The following is a 21240-nucleotide window of genomic DNA, read 5'->3' on the forward strand; positions in this document are numbered from 1 at the left end:
TAACTCGTTGTCATCAATTATGATAAACTATAATCATCTAATGATCGACAAAGTGACGCAATTTCCGCTCGCGATAAAGTCTGTTCAACAATATACAATTAATAAAGTAAATCATGTATTAATTCTCTATTCCTAACTCCGATATTTCGCTGACGTAATTGAGCTTTCAATGGTAACTTACGATGTTGTCTCTGGAGTTGAGGTACCTCGACACGTACGAAACACTGGAGGGTCTCGGCAAATCCCGTATCCTCTGTAGTTCAGCAGCAATAACACTCGGTCTGACTCGGGAGTAAATTCTAATCGGCACTGGCACTTGACGAGTGTAGTGAATAACTGGATAAGGTGTATGGATCACATGGACCAGCCTCTTGTGACCAATGTAGGGGATTGTGTGGGGCAGATGGTTGAGTGCCTAGTTTATCACATTTTTAATGACAATTGTTCCTCGATAAGCAATAGCACCGAGAGATCACAGCACATCACAATTTATTTTATTAAATTTTCATATCAATCTGTTGTACTAATACTTTTTTCTCAATCGAATCATCATTAAAACCTGTGTGTACTATCGTGCAACAATTTCCAGTGGACAATGCCAAATTATCATTGATTTATTAATTATAAAGGTTTACATTACCCTACAACAAATTTCGCCCTCAATTTGTTCACCAAATGTTCATTATCTTAGGACTATCGAATTTATTGATTTGAGCCAGTGATTCCGCGAGACGAGACGAGACGAGAAGATACAATTATAAGGGATTTTCTCGTCTCGTATCGAAATGCAAGAGCAATTTCTTCTCTCGTCTCGACGAGAATTAAGAGATTTTTTCGCGTCACGTCCCGTTTCTCTCGCGTCTCATATCATCACTAATTTAAGCGTTAATAAAAAAATTCACTCGGTGAAATAGTATTTCCCTGAATATTAACATTCATTTTTGTTATAGTCGAGAAATATATTTGGGTCATCATTTGACACTTGGTATTTGATGGATACATGATCTCTATTAGTGCCTAATGATTCGTGTGCAATAATTTTTTAAATATTGAGAGTTGTGATGTTATTTGGGATATTCCAAAATATCTGGGTTGAACTACTCCCTATCGTTTTTGGTAAAGAATATATCATAATGTGATTCACTGGTTCTTAGGTGTTGAAGTCCATTATGTTCTATATTTTCATTTTCATCGCGTTTCATCAACTTGTAATTAATCAAAGATATTCAGTGACGATTGATTCTCTCAGTGCTGATAATTAGCCATTGTTAGTCCTCCAAGCGTGGGTTCCATTTCAATTGATTTGAATAATCTTGCTAGAGTTGCTGGAGTCACCCAAAAGCGAAGGAAGCTGAGTCGCCTTCGAAGTTTGTCATGTAAAGAGGATGGGCGATTCCCTTTGCCGATGAATTGAGAATTTGTTAGGACACTCTTGGATGTACGTTCGACTGTGAAACATTCGTTTGAGAGGGACTTTGGAGATGCTGAGTGGAGCATTCCGGTGAGATACTTGAAGGTTAATCGAGATTGCTCTCCTTTCGGGTTGATTAGGCTTCAATGATGATGATCATGATGATGAGGGCGATGCGAGCGGAAAAGCGTCAAATTTTTTACATTTATGAAAGTGAAAAAAAGTCAAATCATCATTCGTTTCATGGTTTTGAATAATTCTCATTCGAACAAATTTTTTATATCTCGTTAAATTTCGAATTATCTCAATAACCTGTGATTTTAATGGAAAATGTCACGAGACATTTGTTATCGCAAATCATAACAAAATTTCGAATTCTACCAGAAAAGACTTTTGGGATTTTCCCTTATAATTACTTGGTTGTTGGATTGAGATTAAATGCGATTGATGGGACTTTGTCTCACTAGCAGATAATTATGCAATAATAGTCTTAAATAAAAAAAAAGTAATGGCTTAAAAGCTGACCTGCGTTTGCTGGATTGGTGTAATCGGTCGGATGATGCCCCCAGGATTCTGTTGTTTATTCATTGAATTCCCATATTTATGATGGAGTTACCAAGTTGTTAATTCAAGTTGAACCCACCCACTCACCAAAAATAAAAGAGAAGGGCAACGAAGGCGACAGGGCAAATTAAGCGCAGCGTATATAGAGAAAATAAAGCATATATTATGTTAGCATCTCATCATTTCCCATCTTTGTCTTAAAGTAATATGGTCATAACACTATCCTGAAGAATGAGTGAAAATTTATCTTTCCTACGAAAAATTACATCAACGTGAACATCCCAGCGCATCTCTATCTCAAATGACCGTTTAGTGTCATTGATAATAACTATTTGAAATGTGGAAGGTGAGTTTTCGATGGATGAGATTACAGGGAAAGACTAGAAAAATTACGATAAAAATTCAAAAAAGAACTGTCATGTATGAACTAAATATGACCATGCTACGTATTCCCATTTACCATTTTAGTTAATTCTGCAATAAAATGTAACTCGTGTACTCCGAAGTGTCACACGTTCTCACGATTGATATTAATATTAATGACAACTAAATAAATCTATAAAACAAGTGTCTCCTCCATTTTTCGAGTAGATAAATGATGATGTCCTCCTCGACATGAGCATAGACCGTCGTGATTTGTTCATATTCTGGACACGTGCAACCTGCCTATCTCAAGGCTTTTAACGTGAATTTTCCTGGTGATTTTGATTTATTCTTTCATCACTTCCTTCATCATTTGGCCAGTTGAACGCGGGGGATTAATTGATCAGTGATGACAGGTTGGATCGATTTACTCAATTCCATGATTTATGGTATGATACCACGTGCTATTAACGACAATCGTGCAGACTGCTAATTCAAGAGTGAAGTGGGAATTCGAAAGAGTCGATTTTCCGGATCATTATAAATGTGGAATTATTCCAATAACAAGTGGTTTTATGAGAAAATATCATATATAATACTTTTTTTCATTAATTTCTCTAGCCAAACACTGTTAAAAATTTTCGTCTGGATTTTCCGTGCCTAATTCCACGAAGTTTTATCGTGTTCAAGTTCCATTGAAATTTCAGGAAATCTTGTCATTGAAAAATCAAAAATTCCATTGATTGTCTGTTCAAATGATCTGAAATTCAATAAAATACTTGATTTTTCAGTTTAATTATTCGGTGAAAATTCAGAAAAATCACCAAAATTCAGGGAAAAATTGGAAATTGATGTAATTTTGTTTCTGAATATTCATGTTCCACTGAAAATTCAATCAAGTTGTCAAATTTCCATTTCACTCCCACTGAAAACTCATGGATTTCCGTGAATTCTACTTAAAACTTGAAATTTCATAACCATTTTTTCCCTAAATCCGATTCAATATCACTCTCATGAGATTTACTATAACATCTTTCATAAAATTTCAAAAAATTTCTAACAGTGTGCAGTCTTAAGACATTTTCTCCTGAAATCATCAGTTTCTGCAATATTTCATGTCTCACAGAAACCGAATTCTCATTTTTTATGTTTGGAAATCCCACTTCACTCCCAATTCTACATGACGTTTATAGGATCCATTGCACCAAGCCCTAGTAAGAAAATCATTAGTTAAATATCAAAATAAATCCGATCTGCCGCTTTATCTTGATCGGAAATTTATCGGAGATGTTTCACCACAAAACACGGTATATCGATGTATTATCACTATTTGCCAGTAATACCGCTAATTGTGAGGTATTTAGTCGACATTTACGGCCGAATGTAAAAGAAAATCATCCAACTGTGGAATAAAATTATTCGTGACAAATTTATTCTGCGGGTTGATTTAGTAAACAGGGCTTAGTACAACCGGCCTATTATATGCTACAGAATAATCTACAGAATAATGATCCTCGAATGTGGGTAAAACGTTCATTTATTAAGTCACAGATATATACGAGCAGTTAGCATTTTATATTATTGACAATGATGATAAATTCCTTTAATATGGAAACTGACTAGATAATCACTCTAACACAGAGAAAATAAAATGTTCGATTGAAACGATCATTTTAAAAATCACGTGTAAGACGTTTATGAATTTTTCATACGTCAATATGTACGTGAATCCTCGGGATACAAGAACGTGTTCCATAAAAAATTGTCGAGCTTATCGAATCCTTTTTTCTTGGACCATTTCTCCCCATATTCCGAGCCATTTCCCAACAAAATCACTTGGACAAGAAAGCTCTATCAATTTTCTCTGTGCCATTACCAAAATAAACACAATTCAAGAAGAACTGACATATCTAATCGCAATAGACAATTAATGAAACTTAATATTCCAAAATATAAAGCAGAGTTTCACAACAAAAACGAGCGTAAAGTTCTAATGAAAAATATCATTGTCAACCTGGAGAGACAGAAGGTGGAAAAAAATTCCATAGCGACTCTATAAAATATATGGAAAATCCTATAGCGATCCTGTAGAATATGACCCCTAGTTTTTCCATAAAATTTCTGAAATCTCGGTTCTATAAAGTACCTATGTCTTTTATAAAATCTTTCATCGGAAATATAAATTAGAAAGAAGAACTAGAAAGAATTAGAAAGAAGAACTGGGAACTGGATGCTCTGCGTTCTATACATTTTGTAGAAAACTATTGGTTCCGTAACAATATTTTCATGATCCTAATGATCCGGAGTACGTCGAAAAAACTACGTTAAAAAAACCTGGTTAAATTCAACTTAGGAAAGTGAACTTTTGGTTAGTTAAACTTTTGTCAAATTGAACTTCCGTCAATAAAACCTTTCGGTTATTTTGTCTTTTGTAAAATCTGTGTTTGTGGTCGGAATTTCAGAGTGCTGTTTGTTTGTGCATATGAATTTATGTCAAATCATTTGGAATCAAGACTTGATGCTGTTTATTCTGGATACAATGTTTTGAATTGTGATTCGTTCGGTTTTATTATATTTTTGCACCCGAATGTGAGCTTTATCAACGTTCAAATTTAAGTTTCAAAATTTTGGTTTCAGGGTAACTAAATATGGTCCCAAAAGTCTGGATGTGCGATTTTTAGAAAGTGTCTGTATGTATGTATGCATGCATATATGTATGTATGTGTGTGGACTTTTTTACCATTTTTTTTCGCAATTCTCTTTATGCGTTAACAGTTTGAAAGTTTTTTTCAACTTTTTTAAAGTTCAGGTTGTTCAAAGTTTTTTTAACGGATGTTTTTTAGACATGAACCCGAACGATCATGCTTGCAGAATTTCCCATAGGATTCATATATTTTCTATAGAGCGTTCTATAGAAAGTTTAACATGTACAGATCATAGAACTACATTTTATCCACTCTAAGATTTTGTAACAAAAACTCAATAGCAGCCGTCTGTAATTTGTAGGTTTAACGTGACATGAGGTCGTTCAGGAATTGGCCTACCATAACATTTCAATAATAAGGGCTGATTTTTTTTGCACATAGAAATCTATCATCAAGCTTTTGATTCTGTCTCATCAGGCTCTTAAGGACAATCTTAATTTCTAACATGTATTTTTTCTGTATCGATAGGGGATGTAATTCCCTTTTTAAACGCGATAAGAGTAGTGACGGTAGGTTGTGCCCCCAGGGAGACGTCCAGAGGTGTGGCTATCGTAGGATGAGTGATAACCACCGGGACCCCCCGTTGAACGCGTGGACCTTTCAGTCGAGTATGTACCATAGGGACCAGTCTCGCGCTTATAAGTGGACTGCTCCGTACGTGTCTGTGGTCTACCACGTGGATCGGACGATGATGAGGTGTTGGTGTAACTGTAGCTGTACTGCTCCTGCGCTGATCTCACTCCAACGTCGGGATAGTCACGGACGACGTAATGCCGGGGTGTCTAGATACGGGGGAGACAAGGATAACAATTGGAGAACCTTTTGTCCTTTTTAGGGTGCGCTTGAGTTTTTTGCACGGATACTGTTTTTTTAGCTCTTGTGATCGGCACTGAGGCACAGGCGGGGCTGTTGTGTCTTCAGGGTTTCTTGAGGATTATAGGCAAGAAGGAAATTGGTAAATTGAAGATATTTCTCGGAAAATTTGATAAGTTGAATTTCATAGTTTCGCTAATCGTGGATTAACCCTAGTCTGGTCCCCTCCGCGGGGATTCCCCGCCGTGTTATTTAGGCTCCAGCGTTGCCGAATTCACTCTATAGTGCCCGGACGTGTTTAGCGAGTTTCCGGCAACGTCGCGTCATGACTAATTTCGATTAACATGGGAAAACATAATTCATCTGTTCAAAATCATTTGTTTTCTTTGGTAATTTTGGATAATATGTTGTTCTTAAAAATATTATAATTCTTTAGACACTTCAATTGATAAAGTCAAATTTTTTTGAATTTTTACGGTTAGTCAGTCAATTGTCATTAAAGAAAAACGATGCAGGGCGGGGCTTCCCTCGTATGGTGACCCACCTAGGGTTAATCTCGGAAGCTAAAGGTTCGAGCGGGAAAGATCTAATGGAGATTCCTTGCATTGAATGGAATTTGCAATAAAAAATGTATTTCTCTCCAAGTAGGAAAAGTCGATTCTTTATGTGGACTGTAAAAATAACAAAATCAATTCTTATTAGAGAGGCATGATCTTGGTAACAGAGAATTAAACTTCCAACAAAAAATGATTATCTCACAGAGATAATTCCAATTTGAATAAATGCGAAAAATCTGCTTTTACGTGAAACGTAAAAGTGGAAAATTTCGTCTTCCTAAACATTAAATGTTCTCATAAAATTTTCCCTACATCGTTTAGATTTCGAAATGTTCATAAAAAACTCGTCAAAAACTCAATTCAACTCATCTTGTCCTTTTCCACTTCATTCCTAAAATGCGAGAAAGATATTCAATCCGTGTAATTTTCTTCTTCTCCAAATGCAGAAGCAGAGAGAGTGTCTAATATCGATTATGTTATACCCCCCCCCCTTCCCTCCCCCCAAGACCAAAATATCCTATTCATTCATTCCAAATAAAATTCCCTTCACATATTTCACCTTTATATTCTGTCCAAATAAAAATATCAACCTAATCCTGAGTCAATTCTTCACAGATTTTTCATCGAGGTCTTTATACCCTCGAAGTACCCTCTGAAGTTCCCCTGACAAGACATAAATATCCCCAACCCCTGACATTTAATCTCCTCCCGAACTTTTTATCACCCACGCAAAGATTATACCCCGAAAACTGCAAGTTCATATATAATTCCGAGCATTAATCAAGGCAAAAACATCCACGAGAATATTTCATTTTTCCTTCAAGATTTCCTCTCTATTAACGTCGCAAATTATAAATCCTCTATTTCGCAATACATTCTCTATTCAGTGAAGAGAAATCTTCTCAAGTAATAAAGAAAAAAGTGGAGTAAGATTATTGAACAAAAAAAATATCTTAAAAATAAAAAAAAAGAAATTTCCTCTTCACTTTTTTTATTCAATTGCATGAAAAAATATCTATTCAATCATTTATGTCACAATACATTGAATTCCTTCATTCGAATGACTGAATGATGCTAATCTTGAATAATCCATCAATAAAATCGTATCGGAATTTCCTCTCTCGGCAAAACGCTTGTCATCTCCATTCATTTGCAAAGAATGTCACTGAATGAAGATGCCAAATTTTTAAAGAGAGTGTGTGGGTGTGTTCAGCATCTAAACTTTTGTCCGACTCGACACCTCACGGAAGCTTCCTTTCCCTCCCACCATAGTAGTAAGGTAAAACTCGCAACGCCATCTCGTAGGAGTGATCCTCTTATAAAAAAAATAACGTAGTGCCAAGAACGTAAAATAATATTTGATAATGGATTTAATAATAATCTGCCCTTGGTGAAAATATTCGGAACAATGTCGACGAGGAGTTGTTGGGCAATAATGCTCTTGGCGAGCATCCCCTTGACATAAAATTATTAACAGTGAGAGGGGAAAAAAAGGAGTCCGTTGATTTATTATCCTTGGGAAATTACTTAATAAATGTTACTCGGTGTCTCATCGGCCAAATTTTTTAACGATGAATAATAATTATTTTTAGAATGATTATCTTTCGTGACGGTATCTATTTCAAATAAACTTGTTCATTCTCTCTCATCCGTCCTAAAGAACTTGCATGATTTGTTTTCAATTTATATTAATTTTGAGACTTCAATGAAATATTTTTTATCCGGGAACGTTTAGAAAATTGGTTAGGGACTATTCGATAGATCATGCGTATTGGATTTTTTTAGGATTGACTGAATCTTTGCTCTACAGAATTTCTACATCTTTAAGGGGAGACTACTATGAGTTTTAAAAGTCACGGGCGATTGGAGTGAGGTTTCTCATACATTGAAGATCGATTATATATGTCTAAAAACGTGTGCAAAAAAATTAGTTGTTTATTGTTCGTTTGCCCCGCACACGCTAAAAATGTTAAAAATAGTCCAGGGCCTGCAATTTTTTAGCTACAGGGTTTTTTTTCAAATTTTTTGAAAAATAGTATGGAATAATAATTATAAATTAGTTCTTTGAAATTCGACTCCTACACAGCTAATTTCGTTATGTTTAAGATAAAAATTTGCGCCATTCATGTAAAATAGGCAGAAAAATTATCCTTAAAATATTAAAAATATAGTGTCAATTCTTTTAGAAACATTTTTCGGGCTGTTTTCCACGAATGGTGCAATTTTTTATTGAAAAAAAAACTAAATTAGCTGTGTAGGAGTTGAATTTCACGAAAATTAATTCGTAATTGTTATTGTACACATTTTTCCAAAAACTTTGAAAAAAAGAAACCTCTGCAGTTAAAAAATTGGAGGCCCTGAACTATTTTTAAAATTTGAAACGTCTACCGGTAAAGCGAACAATAAACAATCATTTTTTTGCATTAATTATTCATTTTTGGATATATATAATCGATCTTCAATGTATGAGCAATCGCATTCTAATAGTCCACGACTTTTAAAACTCATAATAATCTCCCCTTAATAGAGTGTTAAAAAATTGGCCTCTATAGAATATAGAACGGGATTTCGATACAATTTTCTTTAAAACTATACTTAACGGAATCTAGAGAATCTACAGAAAATCATGTAGTAATTCTACAGATCATGTCTATCCATATTTTCTACAGAATTAAGAGAATCTCCCGTCTACGGAACTTTTAATCATATTTCTACATTTTCTACAGAATGTTTTGTAACAAATTGAGATGGTATAGAAAATTTCGAAAGTCTATAGACAATGATTGTTGTAATTCCTATAGTGTCTCTAAAATGCCTATACATCTTGTAATATTTCCATTGAACGATAATAGTTTCTATAGGTAATTTTCTAGTCCAAATTCCAGCCAATATCATTGCACCATTCGATTTTATTTTGTATAGCCTTCACGGTATTCAAATAATAATCTTTTCATCACGCTATGACGAAAAGTGAACTTTTCGGCACGCTCCGCGTGCCTAAAAGTCCAATTTTCGCCACTTTGTGATGAAAAATATTGTTCGTAACTCGTGAAAAAATGTTTTTTAGCACTCGTTACGAAATATACTATTATGGCACGCCGTGCAATAAGTCGAGTTTATCGCAACGCTGCGCTTCGCGCAGCGTGCTTCAGACTCGACTTCTGCACGATGTGGCATAAAATAGTATAGACCACTCGGACATAAACGAAATTTGTGCCCTTATACTCTAATGTACTATTCATGTTGCTTGTCTATAAAAAAACAAAAGGTCTTACGAATCGTACTGAAGCGTCCCATCCCTCATCTGATAATTTCATCTTACGATGCAGCTCTTTTAGCTGAAATTTAGATGGAAAAATTATCTCCCGTATACACGCATGCAAAAAATCGATAGAAAACCTAGCGAATTCGCTAGAATATTCTATTGGAATGCTATAGGAATTGTATGGGGTTTTTATAGGATTTCGATTGGAATTTTATTGAAAAATTCTATTTGTTTTTTACGCTGATTCTATTGGATATTCAATAAGAAAAAGTCAATAGATTTCAAATTTCTGTGTGAATTTTTCTCTTAGATTTTTTCTATTAAAATTATTGAACTCAAATTTTCTACGTTTTTCCCACTGGATTTTGTTTTGTTTTGCATTACAGAATCCCAGTGGAAAAAAATTGGAAAATTGATGCCCAAGAATTCTTATAGAAAAAATCTTAAAAAAAAATTCAAACAGAAATTTGAAATCTATTGACTTTTTCAAAAAACAAATAGAATTTTTCAATAGAATTCCAATAGAAATCCTATAGAAACCCCATAGACTTCCTATAGAATTCCGATAGAATTTTCTAACGAATTCGCTAGGTTTTCTATTGAATTTTTTCATACGTGTACCGCCCGAGTTTCAAAATTAATCGGGTATTTCCCTCAAGGTTGTCTGCATGCTAGAAGAATCACTCGCGCTACACGACTCGAGTGTACCCCACAATTTTGACTGCAAATTCTATGGCGACTCTATAGATTTTTTCAATGGAAATTTCCATAGCCCATGTGTACACCATTTCACTATATACAACGGTTATATTCGCCAGAACAATTGAAAAAAATATTGCATTCTTTATGGATATATAACAAAATGATTCTCATGGAAAGGCTTTTCTCCTAGATGAAGCCACAATTTTTACAGTTTTCTACGTGTTATTTTTGCGTTGAAAACGAGCAGTGGAGCCCTGGGGTCTAAAGCCATCGGCATTATAATTATCTCGGTAAAGTCGTATACTATGTCCCATATTCTCAATAACAAACAAGTGAAGGGGTTAAATATTGACACGATAAATCCGAAGTCATCAACCTCCTCTTTATTCACCAGAAAAATCTAAAAAAAATGATATTGTCACATATTTTTTTAGAATCTGTACCAAGATGGCTTCTGCAGTGCCATGAGAATTTTAGTCCGCCCAGTGGCAGGTGTAATGGCGTGTCTGTTGGCTCCAGGTTGCCTCGATAAGACACCCCTTTCAAAAACATGACCTCTAGCTGCCAATTCAGCAGCTGCATCCAATCCAACTTTGGACACAGTACCACCTCTGATTAATTGCCTTGTATGATCATCCTTGGCAGCACTTCTTCCACGAATACCCTCGTTATCTGTGATCGTAACATACTGATAGAATTCCTTCTCAGGATTCTGCTTCTTCCTGCCCCAAACAGTGAACGGCTCCGGTACCAATGATGGCCGGGGTACGAAGGGTACCTTCTCCCACGGGAACATTTCACGTTCCTAGAAAGTTATTTTATTTTGGAAGAGTTTAGGCAGTTTCGGGAATTTCGGGCTTCTCTGGATCATGACGGCGTTCTCAGCAGCGATATTAATATCCGATAGCCTTCCACTTCCACACCACAACCTCCACTGGCACGCATAAGATATTTAGAAAGAGGGCAGATGTTGGTGATTCGGAAAATTTTTGTTACCCCAGAGCTTGCTCTTTTCACAATTATTCGTAGATTTTTGTTCATTGCATGAAAAACAATCTATAGATTTTTTCATTCACATTCACGGGATTGTGTTCTATAGTCTAAAATTCCTATATATCTTCTCTCAATGTTAAACCGTTTCACAAAGCAAAATTATTTTATGGCATCTTATAGAATTGATTGATATGGGCTTCACCCTATAGGATTTAGTTGATAGAATTACTCCTAAATTTTTCAGGTTTTTGATAGATTTTCATCTTTTTTTCTTCCCCTATACCACATACAATACGCCTAATAATTTTATTATCTATGGAATCGTGGAGGCATACATTTTATAGGACTTCTATGTATTTTATATGATATTTTATTAAAAATCTAGAATAGAAAAAAAAATCTGTAGAAAATTACTTCATACTTCTTTATGGCCTACAGAAATTTTCAGATAAAACTGTAGCTTCTACAGACGAACCTGGAGCCAAATGCCATTTAAGGCCCGGGTGGATAATCTTTCGAACTTTCTCTCGATTGTTTATGATATATTTTAGATCTTCAGAATCTAAAATATATCACAATTTCCATTGGATTTTATATTACACAGGAGTCCCGAAAAATTATGATTATACAATCAAAAAAAGTAGAAAAAAAACAGAACTTTTTCAAAGGGCGTTTTTAATAGAGATTAAAAAATATGGCCGATAGAGAGGAAATAGTGAATGGATAATTTATCATGATAACCAACGATCTGATAGCCATTGACTACTGTGACCAGATAATTAATAATTAGATGCATCAAATTATTAATTTACAATTTCCTCCCTATTCGCTTTATTTCCAATATTATTCAAAAACACTCTTTGAAAATAATTAGTTTTTTCTTCAATGTTTTTTCGATTGTACAATCATAATTTGTGGAGACTCCAGGGCTACCTATGTAAAACTGAATAGCAATTGGAGATCATTTCAGATTATCAAAATAAATAAAAAACAACCAACATCACGTTCGAAAGATAATCCACCCGGACCTTAAATAATAACTTACATCAAATTCGATGGAAAGTCTGTACATGGAGTCTATAAGAAATAATCTATTGAAAACCCTGCAAGACGAGTACTCCGACGATTCTCAAAAGTTGTTATCAATGTTTTACAGAAAAAAAATCCTATAGCACATGTACATACATTTTTTAACATATAGGGGCGGTATTTCATGAAAAATACATACATAGGTGTCGCATCTCATAAGTGGACCATATCCAGAATTAGAATTATTCCAAACTAATTAGCTCAAATGATGAATGAAAATTAGCCAGCGATAATTTTGTTGAGCAGTTAAGATTAGAAAAATAAATAAGTTACACAGGCTCATGCCTCATACTCGTTTTATATCCGGAACTACCGGGGTCTTTGCCAAAATATTTGTCCATCGGTATTGCTCATACCGTTGACGTACCACTGACGTTGGAATTCTATCAAGTATTGACGGATTAGTCATACCTATCGATTGGAAAGTCTAATCGATGATTGATCATTCTTTGTTTGTTCATTTCACGAGAAAACAAAACTGACATTCACACTCTCCAATCCGAAACTCCCCATTCCCCCTTTTTTGATTTACAATCTGACGCTGATGACGTTAATCATTAGAATCTAACGAATATATTTACTGATGAAGAATGTTGGGATGTACGTGCATGAATTTACCGTGACGTAGATATGAAACACACGCTTGCATCCACAAACGGTGGGGGATAAACGAGCGTCGGGACGCCGCGAGGCTAAATTAGGGCAGCGTAACGCAACACCGACGCTACTACGTGACCGACGCCCTCCCACTATTCCCCTTCACCATACGTTCAAATGATTACGCGGAAAAATGAGTTTTGCGAATAAATTGTCGACGAGATTTATTCCATTTCAACCTGTCAATCTACACTTCTGACTCATGTACATTTAATGCAAGTTCTATGTACAATTTTTTGTTTGAGACGGAAATTCTTCCAATATACACATATATGCAAAAAAAGAAGAGCCTTTTTGCTCCAACTAAAAAATCTAAATATCAAATTTTGACGATCGAAAAATTTGTCGTCCACATATGAAAACTTCTGAGACATAACGATAAATTCTCTTTTACTTCGCGTGAAACTTTAATGGTTTTCTGATCACCGAAAGTGTCAAAGGAAATGTTTTCTTTGCGCAATTTTTCGGAAGTCATTTCGCTATTTTTTACTTGTACGCTACATAAATTTGAGTACATTTTTTTTCGTGTTTGTTTTCTAAGTATAAACATTTCACAGTCCCGGAAAATGGCCCTGTAGCTCGGAATAGTCGTAACTGTGACCCCACTGCCCTCTAGTTCTGCTATTAATACTCACTTTGATTTTTTAACTCTAGTTCACACACATCCCCTTTACACACACATTCTTTACGCTAATCACGAACACATGGCGAATTTTTTAGCTCTCCAACTGATTGTGCAAGGAAAAAATATGGAATTCGCAACTCTAACTTGGCGTTGGATTTTTTAATACGTAAAAATAAATTGTAAACGTTCGAGGCATAGCGCCAAGTATCGTTGATGTCCTGTGTGAAGGCACGTGCAGATTGTTACACGCTAATTCCGTGCCAAATATTACGCATACAGATTATGATAAACCCCGTAATTTCATATTTTTGTAAAAAATTTCACTAGGTTTTTCCATTTGAGGAGAATATTCACTTCATGAACATGAAAAACACAGAAAACTTGTCATACAGGACCCGGGATGACATCGGGATTTCGTTACACAAAGAATATCTTTATTCCTTAATATAAAGGAATTATTTGTAAACATGAATGTAGGTAAATATCAGTTCAGAGGTGGGGAGTCGGTTCCACTAGTTTATTTTTGTTGGATCTCAAAATCTATTGAATTTGTTGAAATATTCACTAAAATATTTTTCATGGAGAAAAACGAGAGCCACGAAAAATCTATTTTGCTAGCTCTGATAGATTTCGAAATCTTGAATGAAAATAAAGTCAGTAGTGAAGCTGAACAATGAAATGTATCAAGTTCATTTGACGGCTGAAAGTCTCTTTGCAGCTCTTGTTTTTCTCTATAAAAAATGTTGAATGGGGATTACGTTATCTTGGATAGATTTCAAGATATTCACAAAAAACTAAACTAATTTCCTCCGCTTCACTATTGAATTTAAATGTGAAAACAATTTCCTTTTGGTAATTATTATGAGAGACGGGGGTTTCGACAAAACGATGCATCTATAATGTTTTATTTCATGTGAGAAATAAATAACAATCATTAACCCGTGTGAGACACCGAGTACACGTTTTATTTTCAATGCAGAATAAGAAAGAACCAAAGATTATTGGAGTGACACAATGAAAGTAGTAGTGGTCGGAGTAAAGTGTGGAAGTTGAGACTTTTACGAAACATTTCCGAATCCATCCACCAACAGACTAGTTTTATTACTTGATTACTGTTACAATTTTATCTGGAAATAGTTTAATCTGTTGATGAACGGAACGTAAACGTAATGTTTTTTTTGTGAGTAACATTGAACACTGCAGAGTCGATGTTTCGCTGTATTTATTTGTCAGGTAAATAATTCGATTTGCGAGAACGCCATTACGATCCTCCGGTCAAGCTATACATGTAGAAGTCTTAGAAAAATTCAAGCGGAAAGCTGATTGTCATTGCGTGCATGGCTGTTTGTTACTGACATTTTGAGATCATTGAGCATTCATTGATAAAATCTAATCAAATCATTGAAAGAGAATAGTGAAGTAATCAATTTTTTCGTTTTGTATAAGAAGCAGTTTTTTAATAGTTTATTATTTGTTTTAGATTATCTCGATAACTAGTAACCTCAGAGCAAAATGCCAAAATGATTTTTCGTGTAAAATTAAATTTTCTACGAAAAAGGTCTGATAATATTTCCTCCTGAAACTATTCGTTTCTAAGGTAAATGAAAAAATATTAGACGATGTCAAGCCAATAACTGGCGTTTCACTTCGAAAATCAATTTTTCACATTTTATTTTAACTCGAATTATATCGATAACTAATGAGTTCAGTGAAAAACTTGAAATAAAATTTCTTGTTGAATATTCAATTTCCTACAAAAAGGATTGAACGAAATACCTCCGTAAAATCACTCCTTATTGAGAAACCAAAATTTCTTAATAGTATTAAACTCGATCATTACTGTTACCAGAATAAAATAATCCGAAACTTTGACTCGCATTTTCAAATACATATATATGTAATGTGTAATAAATAATTAATAATGAAAATGAACTGGGAAAATGGGGAATTAGTAGCAATTGCGTACACACGGTCCAATTAATCTCATTAGACCTCGAAAAACCTAAGATTATGAAAAACTAAATCACTCTCAACAAAACATTACTAACCGTGATGGTGTAGTGAGAAGAAATGGGCCGCGTGTAGGGTCGTCGGGTCGTATAGAAATCGCTTTCGTAAACCATGTTCGCTTCGTTAAGTTAGTACTCAATCTCGAAAGAAATATTCCTGTAGTTAATCCAAGTGAGCAATAGACCCGCTTAAACAGTTGACGTTGCCGCGGTGGAAGTTCGTACGGTTCTGTCTTGAAAATCAACGTGAGAGACTTTTGGTACGCGGTCCAACTCCTCTACATATGCCCAACGCTGTATTTTTTCCCGCCTGTAGAGAATCCCACCCCCTCATTGGTGATCTCTTTCGCTCATTAGTTTTTTTTTGTAGGGAGCGGGAAATATTACGTCATTGTGCCCCCACGGTCTGATGCATCGAGAGAAATAGAATCGTGTTAAGGTTGCACACGTCCACTATTTTTTATGCTTCTGAATGATGGAGACATTGTGTACTGATGATTCTGTAGAAATTTTTAGGAAATTGAAGGGCATCAAAAACGTTCCACTGTGATCCGCTGTCGCCTAGCTGTGGAAAAAATTTGAGTTCGTCGCAGAACTTGAGTCTTTCGGAAAAATTTTAATTCTCCACAAAAAATTCCATTCTTCGGAAAAAAATGATTTATCAATATCTGCTAAACAATAACAAATTATAATTTTGACAAAGATTGATGGTGATGACCTTCAATAAATATCACGGCGAATAATGCACCAATTCATTGTTTTTCCTTACTAATTTTCCTTTCCCTTCCTTATATTTTTGTTTTCGTTTTTCATCCCGCAATGACGTAGGAAATGGCAAGGTCGAGTGGAGCTTTAAATCTTTTATAATCGAAGAACACGCGATGAAAATCAATGGTGAAGAATTTTTATTTTCACAAGTTGATGCAGAAGGGTAAAGGAAATTAAGTAATAAGAGGCAAAAATCCCCTCCAGACGAGATTCAAAAATTATCATGAGTCATCTTTCTCTAGACCAATTATAGATGACTATTTCCATTACAGACCTCCTTAAAATCCCTCTCAACAATAACAATAATGATCATATTATAAAATATTCCTCATTGTCCGAAGGCCTTTAAGGCTCGCTTTCTTCCATGAACTCGTGAAGAATTCCATTACAAATAAAAATAAACAAACATTGTCCATGATACCTAATTTCAGATTTTTTTAAATTCACCGTCAACACGAGATATAGACGACGAAATGCGGCCAACGTCTAAATCAACAGTTTTCATCTCCGAATTCTCTCTCACCTCCCACGCAGGTAGACCAATCCTCAATATTTGTGTCAATGCCATGAAAAAATATTTGTTGAGTATGAAAAGAAATTTTGCGATCGATCCCGAATGCAATGATCTGCTTTATTAAATTTAAATTCAATTGGTAATCAATAAATATCCCGAGTGGAAATTTCGGTTAGGCCCTGATTAAGTCCGGATGAGGTCAGACCTGACCGCGGATCCGGTTTTGATCAACTTGACGGATCGGGACTTGATCAAACATGTAATGCCTGTGACCAATGTGGATTTGATCAGGGCGAATTGATTTGAACTTGATCAAGCCAAATGCATATGAACCGGACAACCTGTCTGCCGCTATCAATAATAATTACAATGATTAATTCAAAACAAAAGATAACCTAGTTTTTTCACTGTCAATCGCTTCTCTGAATGAATTCCTAATGCAATTACCGCTCAAAAAACGTTATTATTCTTACCGACGCCGGGGATCAAACCGGGGATCCTACACGGAGAGAAATATTCAATAAAAATTACGTTTTTTTTCCGTAATTCTGGAGCGAAATGTGGTTGTAGGAAATTTTACGGAACTGTCACGGAATTTTTCACGGAGCGTTCCGTAATTTTTATTTGAATCTCCTGTGAAAAATTACGATACCGTCTCTAAAATTTTCTGAGTCGATTCCGTAATCGGTAAGCGAATTGTGAGTTCCGCAATTTTTACTGGACATTTCTCTCCGTGTACGATTACTAATCCTATGCCCTAACTACTAGACTATCACGTTACTATACTGGGAGGACTTCACATTGCCTACATGAATCAGTATTCGTAACTTTGGAATTATTTATGATTTTCCCGTATGCTCCGAAGAATAATATTTTTTCAGTTAATTTTTATTTACATCATCAAATGATAATAAACGTGATAATAATAACATTGATGAATGGATGGAAACTTGGTACACTCACGATATGTTGTGTATAAATTTCATATTTTCCTATATACTGGTATATACCCCCCCCCCCCTCATTTGATATTGAAAAATCGATTCTTGGAGAAGGGTTATTAACATTGAGATCAGATTGAGCGGATTCAAATCCGATCAAACTGGGTTCAGGCAACCTGACCTCAGGGTAAAATCAGGGCCACGAAAAACTGCGACATCCCACATAATGATATCGATGATCAGGTAAATGACCGGAACCTCCCATTTCATAACATTCTTTTTTTATATAAATTAATGAGTACAAACCCAAGGCATTAAAATTTCAGCCTTACCAGCTCTTTGCGATACCCAGAATTCACGACGAGAACGTGATGAAATCAATATAACATATAAAGATATAAATAAATATAAAATTAATATGAAATGTATATTTCATATTATATTACATATGATATTTATATTTCATATTAATTATATATTCAGCACACCAAAACCAAATCTTCAATTAATTAAATTAAGTTTGGTGTATTGCTTTCAAATGAAAGGTGTGCAATCGGTCCATTTTTCGATTCTCTAATTTTGCTTGAAAATGATTTAAAATATCATGAAGCGTCGAGATATGATGTTTTTCGATAATGTAGGGGGGGGGGTTGGGGTAAAACGGACACTTGGCTTTTTTTTAAATGTTAATGAGGGTTGAAATGTTGATGAAATTGAATAATTTTTTTTTTCAATGCAAATAACAATTCTTTCCCTTTCTGACGAGCCTAAACTGAGCTCAATTGATAAATTTGTTTTTGAGTTATGAACAATTTAAAAAAAGTCTAAAGTGTCCATTTTACCCCACCCTCCCCTATGCCTGCACGACCGCACATCCGTATGTGTGTGCAAAATTCGAGGATTTTTATAAATTTTCACAGAAAAAGCACTAAAGCGATAGCTAAACATCTGAAATTTTGGTTCACAATTGATATTGTTTGGGAGCACATCTGAGCCAAATCTCAGCTCAATCGGTTCAGTAGTTTTTGAGATACCTACAGCGATTGCGAAAAAAATTTCTGTTCTCAATATCTCAAAAACTACTGCATCGCAATTAACTTTTTTGGCTTAAAAATATTCCTCGTGATAATATTTATCGTACCGGATTTCAGTAATTGACATTTTTAATTTTTGAGATAAAAATGACGTGAACACGATAATGCTCGAAAAAATTGAGATAGGAAATTGAAACTCGGTGGGATTGTGGCTCTTACTATACATATTACAAGCTGGCATTTCAGATGGGCTATGAATCCAAACGGAAGCTTACTATCAATGGACTTGGTAGAAATAAAAAAAAAGAAATAGACTAACAATGGAAAAAGTAACGTTCACATGCCTTTTGTCAGATTGGCTCGAACTCTTGCTTACTTGGTATTGAATATTCATGTTTTCATTGAATATTCAAGTAAGTTAAGGAATTTTCCTTTTTCTGTTTTTCATTAAAAAGCTCCCTAAAAAGTACGATCAAAATGTTCAGGAGATTTTTATTATTTTCTAACCGTGAGTGACAGAATGTATTCTAGGCATTTTTTGTTTTGATGGAGATTTAATATCAATCGAAAAGTCGTGATTTCATCATAAGATAGTCTAGTGTTTTTGCTAAATTTAATATGGCACAATTTGCTTATCAAATTCTTTGTCAAATAATATTAATTCACATCATGGACAGAGAAAAAACTATAGAACAATTATGACATTGGTGTTACATCAATTATTTAAGTTACATCAAACTCTAGAAAGGCCTAATACAATAAAAGTTATGAAAATACTCATGCTAGTAGTAATGCTCTAAGATATTTAAATTTACTTGACCTAGAATTCACTAATCCATTCATTATCCGAGAAAATTTCTATCATTTTTCACTAGGAAACGGGCGCTTCGCGCCCGTATATTGTTGTTGTGTGTATTTTTGTTCCTTAATTCACCAGTTACAACATTGAATGAAGAGGAATTCATCACAAATCACGTGAGAATACAGATCGACAAACAATTTTCGATAATCATACCTAAAATTTTTCATTTCTTTCTTTTTCTATAAAATAAATAGTACCACACGTATGAAAAAATCGTATAGAAATTTTCTATACGGATTGAGTATAGAAATTCTATAGGATTTCCGTATATGATATTCGGATATTTCTATACAAATATTTTCTGCACGAATTATTTCTATACATAAATTTTTGTTTTTATACAAAAGATGTCTAAACGCTCCGGAGAGAAACGTAGAGAAATGCCGTAACTCCATACAAAACGTTTCTATACATGTGGCAATGGGTTGTATAGGATCAAACCTATAGAAATGGAATAGAAATAATTTGTATAGAAAATATCCGTATAGAAATATCCGAATATCATATACGAAAATCCTATAGAAATTCTGTACGCAATCCGTATAGAAAATTTCTATACGGTTTTTTCATACGTGCAATGATCTGAAAATGTCAATGAATATGAACATTTTACATCCCTTTGATCTCATTTCAACGGAACCGAAGAAGAAAATTGCAAAGAGATCGATCATCATTAATCAGTATCAGTAAAATGAAAAAATCTATTTTTCTGTCTTTTCGAAATTTTTCAAATTGGTTTTTTACTTCTTAAAAAATGAAGGGAGATTAACATTTTCAATGTCTGTGATCGTATTCCAGTCATAGAAACAGGAAATACGGAGAATGCAGGGAAAGAAAATCAGAAATAAATTTAAAAAATCGATTTTTTAATCTTGAGAATTTCAAAACGGTTTTTTTAACTAATGAAGAAAATCCTATGTATTTTCTTTCTATTATCTGATTCTGATGGAAGAAAGTGAAAAGAGGAAGAAGAAACGAGATCAACACGAGAACAGAATTTTTAATTTTTCAATGTCTAGGGAAAATTTTAAAATTGATATATTCTTTCGAATAATGAACCATCACTCATAATTCAATAATAATAATTCAATTTCTATTCTCACATTTTCATAGAATACATTGAAAAAATAGCAAAGAATTCAAATTGGCGATGACAAATTTTATCAGATTATTATTATGTAATAATTTGATATTCGGAGGACGATTTGTCAAGGTGCATTTTATTTAAAAATAAATCTCTCAATGTCGAGTCCTCAAAATAGTTGAAAACTGCGACCTCACTGTGCGCTCAAAGAACCAATATTTTCACAATTGATAATACAGGGTCAATAATGCAGGGACTCGTCTCGCAGGAGTCGCCATCTTACG

The 21240-nt window shown here is 34.5% G+C and overlaps 1 protein-coding gene across 8 annotated transcripts in view; it reads right to left on the minus strand.

The window, feature by feature from the left end:
* The window catches only part of LOC107041936 (retinitis pigmentosa 1-like 1 protein), a 28941-nt gene extending 12884 nt beyond the window's left edge, over nt 1-16057 (minus strand). For 3 of the 8 annotated variants that reach the window (XM_015262755.2, XM_015262751.2, XM_015262749.2), the window contains exons 1-3: nt 15793-16056; nt 1937-1984; nt 182-415 (exon numbers count right to left, since the gene is read on the minus strand). In XM_015262755.2, coding sequence (XP_015118241.1) covers nt 182-415; nt 1937-1984; nt 15793-15867 — 357 coding nt within the window. In that variant the 5' untranslated portion in view covers nt 15868-16056. Of the gene's footprint in view, nt 1-181; nt 416-1936; nt 1985-15792 lie in introns of all 8 variants that reach the window. The other 5 variants (XM_015262750.2, XM_015262754.2, XM_015262756.2 and 2 more) reach the window with 5 other exon arrangements.
* Nucleotides 16058-21240: the final 5183 nt, after the last annotated feature.

Source organism: Diachasma alloeum, unplaced genomic scaffold (genome assembly GCF_001412515.2).
Source record: "Diachasma alloeum isolate Michigan unplaced genomic scaffold, Dall2.0 Dall_scaffold_00394, whole genome shotgun sequence".
NCBI lineage: Eukaryota > Metazoa > Arthropoda > Insecta > Hymenoptera > Braconidae > Diachasma > Diachasma alloeum.